This window comes from Macrobrachium nipponense, chromosome 40 (assembly GCF_015104395.2).
Source record: "Macrobrachium nipponense isolate FS-2020 chromosome 40, ASM1510439v2, whole genome shotgun sequence".
In the NCBI taxonomy this organism is placed as follows: Eukaryota; Metazoa; Arthropoda; class Malacostraca; order Decapoda; family Palaemonidae; genus Macrobrachium; species Macrobrachium nipponense.
Window position 1 is genome coordinate 37,164,849 of NC_061101.1, and position 19,829 is coordinate 37,184,677.

Genomic DNA, 19,829 nt, shown 5'->3' on the forward strand with positions numbered 1-19,829 from the left:
CACTGTTTAGTAAGTTCTCTCCTTTCAGCCCACTGATCTTGCAGCCACATCTCCAGAATGCACAAGCAAGTGAGGTTGTTACCCAGCATGTGAAATGCTGTCAACCAGCTAACTGAAAACTTTAAACTGCCTTTTGGTATTGTTGTCTAGGATGAAGACCAACACAAGTTGGGCTGAAATATGAGTGATGGGACTATGAAAAACTACTTATTACATATAAAAACCAAATATTTTAGTATTTGTTGTCAGACTCGTATAGAAATAAAAAAGTAATTGGATTGTGCTGTTCGCTTGTACTACCAAGCTTTTGAATTCTAATTGTTTCCATTTGCTATGAAACTTAAGACAAAAAAAAAGATCTTAATAGCTAATTTTTTTATGTGACTCTTGATAACATATTTTGTAAGGATCCATATAAGAACAGCTTAGAAACTTGAATATGATAAGTAAGTAATAGTAAACAAGCACAATGAAATATTGATAACCCTGGAGGTTTCTCAACATGTTCCTTAGCAGCCATAAGCTTTGTCACTCATGATTTTCAATACTTGTTGTATCTTTAAGGGATATGCTTGTTACATGATTTAAGTATTTCCTTAAACACCTGGTGCTTCCTATAGGCCAAGAACAGTAATTGCATGAATGAACTTGAATTGAAAGTAAAACCTGTAAAGTTTCAATAAAAAAGTTATGAGTGTTCCTTGCTGGATTAAGTGCCTGAGAGTTGCGTATTGTTATTTTAGAGAACAGTGCAGTATTATTATTTACACACAAATTTATGTATTTTTTCGTGATATACTTGTAACAGGGCATTTTCTCAAGATAAAATCTTTTTGAATCTAACAAATGTAGTGTTTTCAAGATTAACATAGCATAAATACTTCTGATGTTCCTCTCCCTGTGTTTTGTTTATTGCAGACTTGATGCAGAATTGTTGATAATGATAATTGAGTACCCATCAGTCAGGGCTTTTACAGTTTTTTTATTTCTTTGTCGTTATTAAATCTTCAGAGATATTTACTAAATTTTTTTATTATATATATATATATATATATATGAATAATAATCAATTTTAAAGAAATGTTTGCTTATGGCTATTTATGCATGATTCTCCCATTTTGATATCTTCATTCTTTCTTTGTACTTCAGAGTAATCAAGCCAGTGGTAAAGCATGCAGATGAGCCAGCTGAAGTTAAGTCCTCATCTTCATTTTCTGGTTCTCGTGATGACCAACCTGGTTCTCCTGAAATTGCCAAGATTTCAGCCCTTATTACCAGACCACCACGTAGCCAGCAGAAAAAGAGTGAATCACCACCTGTTGTTCCTGTCCTCAAAATAAAAGAAGTGCAGCAGTCATCTGCAAAACAAAAAGAAAGTAGTAAAGAATCCACTCCATCCCAGAGTAAGATGAAGGATACCAAGGAGGTCCCACCTTTAAAGATCAAGAATATTGTGACTTCTTTGAAAGTCCCAAACACACCCAAAGGATCTGATGATAAGAAGACTGCAGGTAGGCCTTGAAGTTTTTTTTATATGGGTCTTTATTTGTTCCAAAGATATGTTTGTTTGTTACAAACAAACAAAGATATAATCTTTGTTTTACAATTAAGCTTTACAATTTTTTGGTAAAGTTACATTTTGTGAGACTGTAATGTAGCAAAGATAACAGCCTATTTTACATCTGAATCTTTACTCAGCATTAAGATTGATCATGTTTGCATATTAGTGTTCCTTTACCATTATTATCATCTATTTGCTTGTGAACGCCATTACAGCAAACAATAGAACACATATAAAGTGTAAAGGTCATACTATGTAATTTGAATGATGACTCCAAATTGCCTCTACTTATTGAACTTGCTGCCATTTCTTCTAACAAAGCAACTCACTATTTAGGATTGTATCTGCCTTCAGTGGTCTGCATGAATTTCCTAATTAGTATCAATAGGGATAAAGTGGAACATTCCAATGTATACCATTGAATGTTTTAAAATTTACCACTACCATAAGAAATTTTTATTTAGGTGTTAGAAACATTGTCAGGAAACTTGCATTGGTAAATCAATTAGTAATTCTACACATAGAAAACTATTTTTGTTGTTGGTCTTGCTAGACTCCTTACTCTCATAGTCATTCGAGGATGTAAGAATGCAGTCAAAGCTTCATCTACTGTTACAAGAATAGATAATGATGTCCCTGCTAGCGATTGAGAAAATTCACAGAAACTTAAAAGAGCATGAGTATGAATATTAAGATATGGAAAAGAGATTATAACAGTGTCATATATAGGTCATGGTCACCATAGGATTCTGCAAGCCCCTCAGCAGCAGATACCTCTGTCAGAAGAGGTAAGAAGAGACCTACAGTGGTGGTTAGACGACCAGAACTTGACAGTAGGAGTCCTCCTACATTCACCCCCCTCTGGATCTACTACTGTTCTCGGATATTTCCACCAGAGGTTGGGGTGCTCATTTTGGAAGAGCTCCTGGTCTTGGATGTATGGAGTGCAGAGAACATGCTACTTCACATCAACGTGTTGGAGTTGAAAGCAGTTTTCCTCAGTTTGCGGGAGTTCTGAGAAAGGATACAGAGTCACTCAATCGTTCTGGTGTCGGAGAAAACGCCGGGTGGGGGGGGGGGGGGTGTGTGGGGGGGTTGACTAGTGTCTCGCCAGCTCCACTCGTTGACAGTTGAGATGCACCAGTAGGTGATCAACAACTCGGTGGAGCTCATGGCCAGGTACTTTCCAGGCAGGAGGAATGTGGTGGCCGACAAACTAAGTCGTCGGAGTCAAGTCTTAGGTATAGAGTGGTGCATCAGGACATAGCAGACAGGCTGTTTCACCTGTGGGGAAGGCACATGTTGGACCTCTTCGCCACCTGCTTCAACAGAAAGATGGAGGTCTACTTCTCGGTGGTCCCAGATCCTTTTGCACTCGCAGAAGATGTTCTACAGAACCCTTGGGACAGTCTCAAGATGTATGCCTTCCGTCCATTCTGCCTGATCCGTCGGGTCCTGAACAGAGTACGTAATGAGTTCCAGGAATCTCAGGATGACCTTGTTGGCATGTCTGTGGCCACAGGTGAAGTGATCCCATACCCTCTGCCTCTTCTGTCAGCAGTTCTGAAGAGAAATTCCCCTGTGGCACAACCTTATTTGCTAACCTCATGTTGAGAGGTTCCACTAGTTGGTAGGGTTCCTATCTCTTCACGGCTGGAGACTGTCAAGTATCTCCTGTAAGCGAGAGGTTTTTCTTGCAAGGCAGCAGGCCAGATGTCTGGATACCTCAGGAGGTCTTTGTCAGCGGTTTATGTTTGATTCCTATGAACTATCTCATGTTCATGGGTTAACTTCATTTGTGCAGGAATAGTTGTTTAATTTAATTTTATTTCAATTCATTGAGTGTTAAGAGGGTTGTATTTTGATGTTCACAGTGTCATCACAACATTGGGGCTTTTTCTTTTTTTTTCTTTTTTAAGCCCCATTTCCTGTTTGTCCCCTTCACTAGTGGTTACCACTTATTCTTTTAACTTGTTCAGCTCACTTGAATATTTTTATGAATCATTTTTGGTTTAACAGATATAAATCCTTAATGAACGGGATAATAAATCAATATGCAGCACCCCAGGCTGGCAAAACTTTGAAGTTGGCCAATTTAAGGAAAAAACACCTCAGTGGAAAGAGGAAGACCTTCCATGAGTAGTTAAAAATGACTTGTATTTACAACCCCTTGTAGAGCATCTTTTACAAGACTGTGGTAAATTTTACAAAGTTATACAGGCAGTCCCCAGTTATGGGGGGGGGGGGGGGGGGGGGGATTCCATTCTCTGTGGGGTGCTGATAAGTGAAAACCGCCATTAACCGAAACTGCAATTTTTGGTGTTTATGGCGCCGAGTTTTGGTTAATGGCGCCTCTGTTAGGTATGTTATGGCACCCTAACGTTATTATCGGCATCTTATGGTGCAGATAACTGAAATTTGGTCTGTTATGGTGCCATACATCGCCGATTTGATGGTGCTAGACAAGCCCCATAAAACCGGATCGCCATTAACCAAGTCCACCGATAAACGGGGACTGCCTGTACATGATTTTTCTAATAAATAAATTTATTTTATTTTGTAAAATTATAATTATAGCTCACACAGCATCAAAACAGATTAGAAATAAAATTAGTAACATTCTGAGCATACTTGTAAAATATTTGTCAATTTACTGAGAACAAAGATGCAATAACTTTATTGGATTTATACATGTTTTTTATAATACGTCTTTGCACTTTTCTTTGCAAAATTAGATAAGAATTAAAACTAACAGCAACCCCTTGGTATATTTAAGAGCAAATTTACATAAAGATGTCTTGTGAAACAAACAGGTAGTACAACCTCCCTTTACATCAAGATCCCAACTAACTCTTTCATGAGCACAACTTCTCCAACCTCTGATCTGACGGGAAAACTTGCAACCGCCGTATCAATGACCATGCCCAGGTAGAGAATCCTTTGACTGGGTACGAGGTTTGACTTTTCGTGGGTGACCACGATGCCCAGTTCCAGACAAAACCGAAGCAGACGGTCTCCGTCCTGCAGCAGCTTTTCCCTGGAACCTGCCAAGACCAACCAATTGTCGAGCTACCTAAGCAAATGGATCCCCTGAGCACGGGCCCAACTTCAGACGAGAAAGAAGACCCTTGTGAACACTTGAAGGGCTGTGGCCAGCCCGAAGCACAGGACTTTAAACTCGAAGACCTTGTCTCTGAGAGAGAAGCGAAGGAACTTCCTGGATGTTGGATGAATAGGGATCTGGAAGTATGTGTCCCTCAAGTCTATCGACAGCATGAAGTTGCCTTCCGTTACAGCTGCCAACATTGAACGAGGGGTCTCCATCTTGAACCTTGTCTTCCTGATTAGGTTATTCAAGGTGGATAAGTCGATCATAAGTCTCCAACCTCCCAATGCCTTGAGCACCAAGATGTGACTGTAAAACCCTGGAGGCGGACACACCACTTCCTCTATCGCATCCTTGTCGGACACACCACTTCCTCTATGGCATCCCATCTTCTGCACGTCAGAGAATCTGGAGGATACACCCTCTTGAGCTGCGGCTTGTCCGAGAGAGGAGGAGAGAAGTCGAATGGCAGTAGATACCCCACCTGAAAGACATCGACCACCCACTTCTCCGCCCCTTAACTCTGCCACTTGGCCCAATGACCCACCAGGCACCCCCCCACCTGTGGTGCAGGAGAGGGAGAGGCGCCTAACCTACTGATGATCCCCTTTACCTCTGGCCCTTGGGCCCCTTCTCGGCTTAAAGGAATGGGAGCAAAAGGGACGTTGGTCTTCTGACCTAGGCAGGGATGAGTGGGGAGGCCCTGCCAAAACCGAACTCCTTGACAGCCTACCAGGCGACGATCTTCTTGACTACTGCTGGGCAGTGGGAGGAGGAGGAGGAGGAGCCGGACGTCTCCAAGGACGAGACTCCGACTTAGGCATAGCCTCTTGCAGTAATCTGTCCTTGGTGTCAGCCGGCACCAGTCTATTGCATCCTCCAGCTTAGTCCGAGGGAACAGAAATTGTGATTCCAAAAGATCTCCATTCCTCAATGCCAACAAGGACTCAGGGTCAACTGATCTTTCCAGCCTGGATAAAGCCACGTCTCTTCTAATCAGAAGGTTAACCCATAAATTAACACTGAGGTGAACCAGATACAAAAACATCTTGCCTCCGGGCTGCAACAAACTGGCAAGAGAGGAACCACTCACCAACCCCTCTGGGGACCTCTCAGAAGCTATCTTGGCAATGACCGTAGACCAGAAGTCCAGCCAAGAAACTGTCTGCAACATGGAGGCAGCTGTAGACTCCAACACTGAGGCATCCTGTGGAGACGAGGACAAAGCCACCGACCTCACCTGCTCCAAAGTCAATCCTGGCTTCAGACGAATGACGTCCGGGTTAAGATGACGCAACATAAAAAAAGCAGAGTTTGTAGCATAGTACTTCCTATGCCTCGTTGGGTGGAAGGGGGTTGGATAGCAACAGCTTGGCCGAGCCCCTAAAGCGAAGCAAACCGTCCCGATTTGAAACAGAGGTATTAACCTTATGCAAGACCGACCGGACGTGCCCCGACAAGGGAAGTTGAAACGATGACTTGGGATCCTGCGTCGCTCCCAGCAAGGCTTCCAAGCAGGAAGGAGTGTAAGACGACTGAGCCTGAGTCTTACACTCCAAATTGTTGAATCTACGAATGAGATCGACAACTTCTGTAATGGAAGACAAAAACTCTTGCATGTCTCCCTTCTGCTCCAGCAACGGAGACCGACGACGAGAAAGGTGTACAGGCTTATCTAAAGCGCCTTCCTCATTTAAATTAACAGAAGAACCAACAGACAAACGGCCAGAAACACCAACTAACCTGTCTGGGCTGGATCCAAGCACCAACTCCTGCGATGAACCAACCACAACACTAGGGACCTCACTACGCACTCTCCCAACAGATGACTCTCTAACATGGCACCGTACGGGCACGGACGTGGCAGACGTACGAATGTGTCGGTGAGAAATCCCGAACACTTGAGTTTAATGAGAATCCCTCAGAGTCGAACTCCTGGAAGTACCAGGGAGAAGGGCAGGCAAACACTCCTGCAGCACCAACTCTGCACTCACAACCTTCAACTTCTTGACAGGCGCCTTGAGCTCGCAACTCGATACAGAGGACAAAGCAGCCACTGTAGATTGCACAGGGGAAGGTACACTAACACTCTCCGAAACACCAACACTCTCAGGAACACGGGCATGCTGCTCCTCACTCGCTGACAAAGAAAGGGCAAAGTCCTTAACCTTTCAACACTTGATACGCCGATGTGGTGGAGATAGGGGAGAAGGAGAGGAAGATAGCACTGGCTCCTTACACAATCTCTTCTCAGGAGGCAGGGCCGATGCAACACGCTTGCTTCCAGTTCCCAGCCGACATCTTCTAAAACAAAGTTCAATCTCTTAAGAACCGCCTCAGACGGATCAGCAAGAGAAGGGTCCAACGACATGTAAGGGAGATGCAGCGAACTGGATGGCAGAGATGACGTCACGGCAGCAAACAATGACAACATAGATGAGCGAGGCAGTGCAGTGAAGACGACTGGGAGTAACATCATCCGCGGTGATGATGTCATGGCTTTCCCTCAATCCGAACGGGAAGCAGATGCCACTGGCGGAGGGATACAAAATGACTGACCCCATGACGTCACTAGCAGGACTGACGCCAAGGCTTCCCTCTGACTTGAAGAAGCGGCATTCGTCACTGGTGGAGCCATACAAATGGGTGACATTGGCTACCCCCAAAGATGAGGCCTGGATAACATGAGGAGGGGGTTAGCGAGCATCCATGAAGTGTGTCAGCAAACCCTCCAAGGACGGTGGACCCCGTAGCCCAAGCGTCGCCCAAAGTGCTGCCATTTTGGACACCTCCGACTCTGAAATAAAAGACAATGATGAAAAAGTCTCCTCTTTCGGCAATCAAATTAACTCCCGAAGAAGAAGGGCCGACATTACATAAATTAGCCTGAGGGCCTCCCGATACTTCCAATGACGAATCAGTGGAAGAAATGGAATGGGACAAAGGCACAACACTAGTATGGGGTGTGACAGCAGCAGGAGACGAAGCATTGAGAAGAGGAGAAGTAAAAACCTCCCAAGAAGGGAGAGTAGAAACCCTACGATGCTCCCTCTTACTATTAAATAACTTCCACTGCTCTCTAGGCCATGCACAGCATTCCATGCAGAGATTTGTTATTGTACAAAAGTTAGAGTGACACCTACTACAAGTGATGTTGGGGTCGGTCACAGCCGAAGCCAAAAAACGAGAACACGGAAAACCTGGAGTTCCAGGGCACACACATTGACGAGGCCGAGATGGAGCAGAAGAAGCACAAGCAAAACAGGCAAAGAACCAGGTAAAGGCCGAGAGCGGTCAACCACAATTCTCGTCCAGGTGGTTAAGAAAAGACTTGACGTGGTGGCGTGGGTGCTGGTCCCAAACTCTCTTCACCCGATATATGCATGAGTTGCCAGATCTCACAAGAATCCTTACTTTCATCTGCGATTTAACCGGACCCAGCCAGGCGCTAGATATTCTATTGTTAAGATCAAGGGTTTGTAGCTATGAAAAATACAAATTGTCTTGGAAAATTTGTCATTTTTTAGCATGACTAAGCCTACATAAGCAGCATATTTACCTCACCCTTTTTATTGGGACTCCCATTTGTTATATCCTTCTAGAAGGGGTCAGGTGTGTTTTTATGCAACACCAGATAATCTACACCCAATCCTTGGTCCTGTAAACTTGTGAGTTGCATATTTTCACATCCCTATTCACCTGCCTTGCATGAAGTACCTTTAATTTCAATTGATGAACTTCAGCTGGCCTCCTGTTGGTATACTACCTCAGTGTCATGAACAGCCAAGATGCCAACATCTGTTGGTGGAGTAATTGCCAAACCAACTCAAAGGAATGCCAGTGGTCCCACAGAGTCTGAAGCTTCTCATGTTCTCAGACATACCAGTGTCAGGTTCAGGAAACCTTGAGGATTTTCTGGGTCAAGGAACCTGGTCCTTGGAGGAAAGCCACCTGCACATCAACTTCCTCTAGGTTCAGGCTGTCTTCTTAGGCCTCAGTTCCTTTGACTTTTTCACTTGATTATTCTAAGTGTCTGTGTTATGTTCTTTTGAATGGGTCTTTATTTTTCATTTTTGCATTACTATTAAATTAGCTCACAGCAATCTTTGTGTTTGTGTGTGTGTGTGTTTTAACCAAGCCCCACTTGATAAAATTTTTTATCATAACATGGTAAACCCGATTCCTTATTACTATTTTATAAAAGTTAAATACAGTCCCATTAGCTCAGTGAACTGTTATGGGTATAGTTAAATATAGATAATTATGCATTTTCTTGGTTAATGACTTTCTTGTTTAGTACTTAAATCATTGGCACTTGGTCAGAAGGCATTATCAGCATAGCTCAAGATGGCAATGTATTGTGATTTGCTTTCCAAACAGGTAGTTGTTCGTATATAAAACAAACCTTCAATCTTAACATTAGGATAATACTAGCACCAAGCTGGAAAACTGGTAGTATTAATAAAAAACTTGTGTGATCCAGGGACTATTGGCATCTGTACCAGGTCATGGAGCATTGTAGTTCCCAATGCCCTGGGCGTCCCGTGACCTATCAGTTACTTTCTTACTGCCTTTAAGAGAGGACGTGATTACCATCTATCTCTTTAAAGCCGGTTTAGTTTGCCCCGTTTAATTTCATAATTTCACTTTTTTTCTTTCTCTGGGTGATCTCAGTGTGGGTGTGATCTGCTAGGTGTGTGGAAGTTGTGAGATGTGGAGAATTTTGCGTCACCAAGGGAACTTTCTTTGGGATCTCGCAAGAGACAAAGGAAATGCCCAGGATTGAGTGGATTTCCTTGTTTGAGATTCCTAACATTGGTGTTTACGGATCCTCACCCAATGTGTAGTAGGTGCAGAGAAACATATGTACAGTTACCAATCCTTGTTCAGTTTGTCGCAGTTGGTCGGTGGAACAAAAAGATGAAGTTTTATGGGAAAGGTCAGTACAAAAGATAGGAGATGCTGCCATCTTTGGATGACCAAGCTTTTTCAGCTTCTTTTGTATCAGCTATACATCAATGCTCCATCTGTTTTGTCACCTGGTTTTGATGTTTCCCATAACCCTTCAGTTTCTTCTAACAATTCGTTATTGGAAACACCAGGAGGGGTTTTGGGTAATTTTGTACATAATTACGCTCCATCATTTCCGGCAGGAAGAGGGGGAGCATCTCCATCTTTGTCCCAGATTTCATTCCCCGATGTGCAGAGGGTGGAAAGAATGTGGTCAGTGTTAGGCCTATCAGGTGTACCAACCTTGGAAGGGTTCCTATCATACTATATGACTTCACGTTTCCCTCCAGGTCCTTCGACTATGAGTGTCCCCCATCCACCTGGCCTGCAATTTAAGGGGACAAACACTACAGCAATGACAACAATGCCAGTGTTTTCTGGCGATGCAGAATTTTGGAAACAGTTTTGCAGCACATGCAGGGATACCAGCAGTAGCCGCTCAGCGTCTCCTATCAAGCGTGGTGACGTCACAAACTGACATGGTTGCCACCATGACGTCACAGCCTACTGCCTCTCTCACAACCTTGTTGCCTCCAGAGACTAATACGCTTTCAGACTCAGTAGTACATGCAGTTATGAAGAAATTACAAGCTTTAGAGGACAAAATAGACGAGAAAAGACGGGAATCATCATCTTCTTTGTGTTCCTCTACTTCAACGTCATCCTAAAGCTCGATGACATCACCATGTGTACCAGTCAAGCATTGGAGGATTAGGGACTTCGTGACTGATCCTCGTGCCAAGAGGAGGAGATTAAATTCTTCTTCACCTTCGAGCCAGGACTGTCACATCCCTGTCAGTAACAAAGTGAAGAAGGCAGTGGCTGGTAAAGGTAACAACAATGACTGCCGTCATCTACATGCATCAGCACGGACGAAAGGGTTGACGGCCGCTAGAATGGCAGCTGAGATGATGCCAATGATGAGGACTAAACTGTTAGTAGATACACCACTGCCGCTGGAGAAATCAACATTGAGTAGACATCAATCGACAAAGAACGGAGAACATATACCAGTTTCTCTTGTAAGACCTTTTAAAATAAGAAGAAGAATGAGAAAGCTCCCATTAAAAGGTCAAATGATAAAAGAGTGGGTAACCTCTCCAGATACACCGATGGAAGGAGCTGTTTGCCTCAGTGCTTGAAGATCAAGGTCAACTTCCCCGATGGCCGTGGGGAATGAAAGCCCAACAATCATTGATAATATTAATAGAAATAGAGAGGAATTTAGTTCTGCCTCACGAGAGACGTCAACCTGGAGGAATAGACGGGGTTCTTGCTCTAGATCAGTGAGCATAGAAACATTTAGGCGGTCGTGTTCTCTAGGTGGCTATTCAAGATCGAGCCAACAACAGCCATCAGAGATCAAAGATGCCACGTTCACCGGGTCGGACGGCCATGACGTGCACGAGCATTTGTCAGAGGATAGGAGTGAACTAACTTCTGCAGTTGAGCAGAATGCTTTGCAATTGGAGGAAGGGGAGAATCAGGAGTTTCTTGCTTTGTATCCGGAAGTGACTGACTTGATTCATCGATACAATAATCTCTCAAGGAGGTCTGAAACACCTGCCAGTATAGCTCCTACGGGAATTGATGTGCTATTAGGACTAAAAAAGGATACTAAGGTGTCATATGAATTACCATGCTCAAGTCATGCAGAGTCTGTGTTACAAAATGTTAATACACAGATTTCTGGAAGGGATAATTATTCTTTAAGATCAAATAGATCATTCAAGTTCATACCCCACCATTAATGAGACATGGGAAATATTATGCGACACCTGTGGTTCCATTATTGTCAACCCAGATGTGGTAAGGTTAAAACCTGGATTAACCTTGGATCAGGTTAAGATGGAATGCCCATTGATGACTTGTCAGCAGGCTGCTACATTATAAGCAATGGCTTCTGTCTTTCAGGCTGCTTCTTGGTTAGACCTTTGGTCAACGGCAGTAGCTAAAATTACATCCTCAGAATCAACAAGTGGATTAGTGGGATTAGGCAATATTTATCAGATTGCTTTAATCTGGTTCAAAAGCAATTTCGTACCTGACAAATTTGAATGCCAATGTATGGGCTAATATCCTGTTGATGAGGAGAGATGCAGCATTGGCTAGATTAAGCTGCACTATAGATTTGGATTCCCTATTAGCAATTTGGAATGGGGATATCTTAGAGTTGCAATTGCTTTTGCCAAAAGGTATATTAGAAACTGCTACTGATAGAAGAAGAATGGATACTAATGAAAGATTATCCAACAGGCAGTTAATAAAGCATCTGAAAGCCATGCTAACTCTAGTGAGGTAAGACAACACCCACAATTACCTCAAAAGAGACCAGGGAGAAATAATCTCTCCCCTAGATCAGCAAGACCCTCTTCCACAAAGAAGTAGTTAACTCATCGGCCCTTTCACAGTAGACCCACTAGGGAAGGGTTATTAGGGGCAGAGGGAGAGGTTCGAGATGATAGGATGGGCGCCTCTCACCATGCAGTCACACCAGTGGGGGGATGCCTGGCAAATCATTGGAGGGTGTGGCAGAAATTTGGAGCAGAGCAGTCGGGTGGTGGATGTAATCAGAGTTGGATATCTGATTCCATTCGACTTTACTCCACCCCTGACAGAACAACCATTACCACACCTCTCTTACGTTCAGGAATCTCAGAAATTTTTTATCCTGCAAGAAGTGAAGAAAATGATGGAGAAGGGAGCTGTAGAACAAGTAACATTTCCTTCAAGGGGGTTTTACAGCCGTATTTTCCTTGTCCCCAAGGCCAATGAAGATTGGAGGACAGTTATAGATTTGTCAGCATTGAATCTGCTCATAAGGAAAACCAGATTCAAAATGGATACTACAAGGACAGTTCTAGCAGCAATCAGGGACAAGGATTTTATGCTGACAATAGACTTGAAGGACGCATACTTAAAAATCCCAATCTTCCAGGAAATTTCTCCGCTTCAGTCTTGCAGGGAAGGTTTTCCAATTCAGTCCTCTGCTTTGGATTAACAATGTCTCCCCAAGTATTTACAAGGGTATTCTCTCTCGTGTCGACATGGGCGCATGCTCAGGGGATCAAGTTAATAACTGGACGACTGGCTGGTGAGAGCAAAGCCCCGAGAAAAATTACTTTGGGACGGGGATATCCTTCTACAGTTTTGTCACAGCATAGGCATTGTGATAAACCAGGAGAAGTCAAGTTTGGATCCCAATCAGAGGCTGGTGTATCTGGGTATGATTATAGACAGTAAAGGCCAAAGCTTTCCCTGCAGACCAAAGGGTAGAGAAATGCAAACAAATAGTGAATGCCTTTCTAGGAAAACAAACACAACCAGCAAAACAGTGGCAAGTAATCCTGGGAATCCTAAGTTCCTTGGAGAAGCTGGTGCCCAATGGGAGACTACATCTTCGGTCCTTACAATGGAGGATGAAGGAATTTTGTTCACCAGCTGTAGATCACCAATACGAGCACATTCCCTTGTTGACAGAGGTGAAGAAAGACCTACTCTGGTGGTTGCAGGACAGCAATCTGACTGTGGGAGTTCCCCTTCAGCAACCCTCTCTGGATCTCCTGCTGTTCTTGGATGTGCTGCTCGATGGTTGGGGCGTGCACATGGAGGAACTGATGATTTCAGGGAAGTGGAATCAAAAGGACAGGAAACTCCATATAAACATGCTAGAGTTAAAAGTAGCCTTTCTAGCACTACAGGAAATCTGGGATAGAGTGAAAGAACAATCTGTGGTATTGATGTCAGACAACACCACAGTAGTAGCCTACGTAAACAAGCAAGGAGGCCTGGTATCTCGTCAGTTACACCTGATGACAGTTCAACTTCATCAGTGGGCTGTAGAGAACTTAATAGACATCAGGGTCAGATATATGACATCAGGGCCAGATATATTCCAGGGAAAAGAAACGTAGTAGCCAACAAATTGAGCAGCAGGGACCAGATTCTAGGAATAGAGTGGTACTTACATCAAGAAGTGGTAGACAGAATTTTCATCTTGTGGGAAAGGCCAATCATAAGACCTGATCTCAACCAGGTACAACAAAAAGCGTGAAGCATATTGTTCAGTAGTCCCAGACAGAGAAGCAGTAGCAGAAGATGCTCTACAACACCCATGGGACAATCTGGATGTATATTCATTTCCTCTGTTTTGCCTGATCCATCAGGTTCTGAACAAGGTGATGCAGTCTCAAAACCTCAAGATGACTGGTTGCCCATTGTGGTTGTAGGCATAATGGTTTCCAGACCTGTTGGAACTTCTAGTAGATGTACCGAGAGTTACCTCCATGGAACAATCTACTGTGTCAACACATGTGGAGAGGTACCACCAGTTGGTGCAGTCCCTATCGCTTCATGGGCGGAGACTGTCAAGTACCTCCTGCGAGCGAGAGGCTTTTCTCAGAACGCAGCATCGTAAATGATAGGAAATATCAGAAGGTCATCGACAGCTGTGTACCAGGGAAAATGGTCCATGTACTGTGATTGGTGTCGTAGAGGGAGCCTTTCTCCACTCAGAACCACTATTCAACAGTTAGCAGATCTTCTGATATATCTCAGAACAGAAAGATATATGTCTGTATCTACCATAAAGGGATACAGGGCTGCTCTAGCTTCAGTTCTGCGGATGAAAGGCATGGACATTTCTTCTTCATGGGAAATGGCTATGTTAATGAGGAGTTTTGAGCAGTCCTGTTCCCCTAAGGAGCTAAGAGCTCCAGATTGGGATTTAACCATGGTACTAAGCAGCCTTACAAAACCCCCATATAAGCCATTCTGACAGTCCACAGATTGAAGTTTGACCCTGAAAGCAGTCTTCCTATTGGCTTTAGCCTCGACCAAAAGGGGGGGGGAGCTACATGGTCTGTCAAATATGATGAAGTATTCGAAGCATTTGAGAGGTTGGAAGTCTTTGGTCTTCGAATTCATTCTAGAATTCATTGCCAAAACTCAAAACCCATCAGTAGTAGATGGCAGATTTGACCCCTTTTCGATACCTTCTCTGGGAGAATTTGTGGATGATGACCCTGAAGAAGTGCTGCTATGCCCTGTCAGAGCACTACGAGCTTACTTTAAAAAACTTGGCATCTCAGACCGGGATGCCGAAGGCTTTTAGTGAGTACAGGAGGGAACAAGAAGGAAGTGTCCAGGAATACAATATAGTTTTGGTTGAGAGAAACGATCAGGAATGCTGATGTGACAGAAACTGGAGTGTCAAATAATCTGGAGAGAGCTAGAGCTCATGACATCAGGGGCTTGAGTGCTTCTTTGGCATTCAAGAAAAATATGACTGGAGAGGATTTTGAAAGCTGGTGTTTGGAGACCCCAAACAACTTTCATTTCCTTTTATTTAAAAGATGTTGCCCATTGATTCTTGGACACCTTTTTTTTTTTTTTTTTTTTTTTTTTTTTTCTTCTCTTCTTCTTATTTTCTTTATTCTTCTTGTTCTTCTCTTCTTCTTCTTCTTCTTCTCTACTTTTTGTCTTCTTCTTCTTATTCTTCTTCTTCTTCTTCTTCTTCTTCTTCTTTACTTCTTCTTCTTCTTCTTCTTCTTCGTCTTACTTCTTCTTCTTCTTCTTATTCTTCTTTTTCTTCTTCTTCTTCCCCTTGGGTCCAGAGGTGGCTGATCAACAAGTGGTATTAGTTCATCCAGTACCCCTGGTGGGTCAGTTAGTGTCTAGTCTAAGAAGAAGGCATGAAAGTGGAATGAATGAGATGTCTGGTCTCGCTTCTTTCCCACATTTTCTTTCTACTTCTTTACCTACGGGGGTTAAGAGGGAGAGTACAATTATAAGCTGGAAAGGACTAGATACAGGTGAGTGAGACAAGCATACTGTAAAGATAATCTAGAGCATAGGATTCTTTTCAGTAGCAACACACCCCTCTCAGTAATAGGGAGAGAGTGGGGTGATAATAGATCCATATACAGGGACTGTAGTTTCTTATGAGAACAGGTAGCTCTCCATCTTCTGTAATGCAATAACAAATATTATTGTATAAAACACCCAGAGAGGGAAACCAATAGATTCTTATATATCTTTGGTTCTGAGGTTGTAGTCCATTGTCTGAATATGTTTATTCAGAAATGGATGAAGTTGGCAAACTCTCAGTCAGTTAACCCTCTTACGCCGAAGGGGCACAATAAAAATCATCTCCCGTATGCAGAGGCAGTCTCGGAGTGAGAGCCGAAGTGGAAAAAATATTTTTTTCAAAAACTCACAGCGCGCTTAGTTTTCAAGATTAAGAGTTCATTTTTGGCACCTTTTTTTGTCATTGCCTTAAGTTTAGTATGCAACCATCAGAAATGAAAAAAAATTATTATCATATATAAATAATGCGATATATGATAGCGTGAAAACAAAATTTCATATATAATTGTATTTAAATTGCACTGTGAGCAAAACGGTTAAAGCTAACGAGTTAATTTATTTTCGTTGTATTGTACACTAAATTGCAATCATTTTGGTATATAACACATTGTAAAACAATCAAAGCAACACAGAGAAAATATTATCACAAAATGATGCATGAATTCATAACGCGCGGACGTAAAAAAATGTTTTTTTTTTTTTAAATTCACCATAAATCTAAATATTGTTCTAGAGACTTCCAATTTGTTTCAAAATGAAGATAAATGATTGAATATTACTATACTGTAAGTGTTTTAGCTTACAATTGCAGTTTTCAACCATTTCGGACGAGTTAAAGTTGACCGAATGTCGAATTTTTTATATATATTTTTTTTTATATGCAAATATTTCAAAAATGAGAAAAGCTACAAATAGTTAGCTTTTGTTGTATTCTACATGAAATTGCCCACATTTTCATATATAAAACTCTATGAAACGGAGCAAATATAACAATAATGCAACATAAGCATTTTGGAGATTTGCGGCGGAGAATCCACGCGCGGAAGGAAGGAAAGTTTTTTTTTTTTAAATTCACCATAAATCTAAATATTGTGCTAGAGACTTCAAATTTGTTTCAAAATGAAGATAAATGACTGAATATTACTAGAATGTTAGAGGTTTAGCTTACAATTGCGTTTTTCAACTATTTCGGTAGAGTCAGAGTTGACCGAACGTGGTTTTTTTTTCTATTTATCGTGATTTATATGCAAATATTTCGAAAATGAGAAAAGCTACAACCTTCAATCACTTTTTGTTGTATTCTACATAAAATTGTGCACATTTTCATATATAAAACTTTATGTAACGGCTAATTTAGAATGGTGCAAACATTACAACAATCGCACGAAAAAATTTCTGATTTTTTTTCGGAAGAGTTACCGTGCGGACATAAGGAAAATTTTTTTTTTTTTCCATAAATTCACCATAAATCGAAATATTGTGCTAGAGACTTCCAATTTGTTACAAAATGAAGGTAAATGATTTAATATTACTAGAATAGAAGAGTTTTAGCTTACAATTGCATTTTTCGACCATTTCGGTAGAGTCAAAGTTGATCGAAGGTTGAAATTTTGGCACTTATCGTTATTCATATGAAAATATTTCAAAATTGATAAAAGCTGCAAACATGGGTTATTTTTAGTTGTATTGTGCATGAAATTGTGCACATTTCCATATATAAAACTTTATGTAACGGCAAATTTAAAATGGTGCAAACATTACGACAATCGCACGAAAAAATTTATCGGAAGAGTTACCGCGCGGACGTAAGGAAAAAGTTTTTTTCATAAATTCACCATAAATCGAAATATTGTGCCAGGGACGTTCAATTTGTTGCAAAGTGAAGGTAAATGATTGAATATTACTAGAATATAAGAGTTTTAGCTTACAATTGCGTTTTCCGACCATTTCGGTAGAGTCAAATTTGACTGAAGGTTGAAATTTTGGCACTTATCATTAGTATTTATATGAAAATATTTCAAAACTGATAAAAGCTACAATCATGAGTATTTTTTGTTGTATTCTACATGAAAGTGCACACATTTTCATATATAATACTCCATGTAACGGCTAATTTAAAATGGTGCAAAAATTATGTCAAAAGTGACAAAATAATTTCTGAGATGTGTCACCGATACTTTTTAGTGCGATAAGAAAGAAATTCGCGCTTGTGCGCCTGTGTAACAATTGTAAACAAAACAACGCCTAGATCCGTGAGCTCCCAGCATCCCCCAAGTCGCGTGATTCAAAAGTTTTCGGCTGGTAGGCCTATAAGTATTTTTCCGCAAAGTTTAAAAAAAAAAAATTTATGTCGACGTTTAATGCGTCCAATCGGCACACGGGAGACAATTTATGTAGACGTTTAATACGTCCAATCGGCGTAAGAGGGTTAAATAGACTAACCTCCCACCAATAAGTAAGTCTATCCTAATGTTAACACCGAAGGTTTGTTTCGTATATGAACAAATGACAAATTTTTAATCAATTTGTATTTTTCGTAACTAACAAACCTGAGGTCTTAACATATAAAAGCCCACCTTGAACCACCCCTCTAACAGTTTAAACTGGGTTGGAAGAGTAATTGATAGGTCACAGGATGCCCAGGGCATTCTGGGAACTACAATGCCTAATGACCGGGTACAGATGCCAATATAGTCTCTGGATCACGCAAGGTTTTGTTTATTAAATCTACTGGTTTTCCAGCTTGGCGCTAGTTATGAAAAATACAAATTGATTAAAAATTTGTGATTTCTAGTTAAATTTGTACTGAAACTTTTTTTCTGTGGCACTTTTTGTAAGCTGATCAGCAATATTACTTTTATTTTCAGGGAGTAAAAAGTCACGCGAAAAGAAAGAGAAGAAAGAAAAGCCTCCTAAAGACACAGGTAGACCACCACCTGTATCAAATCCACCTGTACCTGCTATGGTTAATGCATCATCAAGTAGTCGAGTAAATATACCTCCTCCTGTTCAGCCACCAGTTCCACCCCCAGTTATACATGCATCTCCACCAGAACCTCCCAAATCAAAGAAGCAAGAGCAGCAGAGTACTGGCCTTTTGACTGAAACTGTTGGGCCTATTGGCCATTTTGTTGTAAGTTTTGACTTATAATTTTTTGTATAAGAAAGCTGTAATCATTGAGTAATTGTGATGTTTTTTGTATTATAGATGACATTGTAGTACCTTTAGATTTTGCCTCCTAAGGCAGTTTGAATGTTATGAAGGTAAATTTAGCTTGAGATCAATCCCTTTCAGGATGATCAGGGCAATGAAGTCTGGATATGCCCTACTTGTGGAAAACAAGATGACGGAACTCCAATGATTGGCTGTGATACATGCGATGACTGGTACCATTGGTAAGTTATTAGTGTTCTACATTCTTTTAAAACTTACCTAATGGAAACGGACATCAAAGCAAGTGTTATTACAGTGTCTTGTGCTTTTGTGTAAACTGCAGGAAAACTTAATATAGAAAAGGAAGGTGAAAGAACACAGTAACTTAGACTCCTATGGTAGTTGTTTTAATATCTAAGAGAGATGGAGAGGAGAACGTCATCTTTTAATTCAGTTTGGTTTTGCATCTCATTTTAATTTTGGTAGACATCTGTCAAATGCTCTGCTAATATTAACTTCACCACAGTAGGTACTGATTTTATATCAGTTTAGTCTGTTATTTTATTTTTATTTTCTGTATTGGTGAAATGTGGGCATTGTTCAATGTGTAGGAAACATGTTTGATTTTAGAAAATGTCTTAATGCATTTAAGTAAGGTTGTGACATCATAGAAGACAAGCTGCGGTGGGATGTGGTGGAAATGTAAACAAAACAGAGCGTGCAGAACAGGAGACACAGATCTGGTGTTTGGTCTTGTAGGAGAGGGCTCTCTGTCTTATAGGAATTTGTAGTTTGTATGTCTTATTGTGGTGTTGTTCAAAGTCTTAACCTGGGTTATACTGGGACTGAGGAGCATGAACAGTTGGGTAGATTGCATGATTGTTGCATATAGGAAAGATTAGGCTAGGAAAATATTCAAACTGGTACCAGAGCATGGTTGATTAAGGATGGTTGTATCAGATAGTGAACAAAGGGAGATGAGATGGAGAAGGGATTGTCCAAAATTTTAGGGGGATGAAGGGTGAGTATAAAGGTTGGAGAGGATAAGTCGGAGATTGGCTTGTGGTATGCAGAGAAGTGAAATATCTGGGGATAGAGATAAGAATGAGCTTAAAAGGGAAAGCCCTAGA

General features: G+C 41.4%; 1 protein-coding gene across 2 annotated transcripts in view; it reads left to right on the forward strand.

The window, feature by feature from the left end:
- Positions 1-19,829, forward strand: part of LOC135212089 (transcription initiation factor TFIID subunit 3-like) — a 124,897-nt gene that overhangs the window by 89,402 nt on the left and 15,666 nt on the right. For both annotated transcript variants that reach the window (XM_064245465.1, XM_064245466.1), the window contains 3 exons: positions 1,150-1,511; positions 18,413-18,678; positions 18,841-18,941. In XM_064245465.1, the coding sequence (XP_064101535.1) occupies positions 1,150-1,511; positions 18,413-18,678; positions 18,841-18,941 (729 nt within the window). The remainder of the gene's footprint in view (positions 1-1,149; positions 1,512-18,412; positions 18,679-18,840; positions 18,942-19,829) is intronic.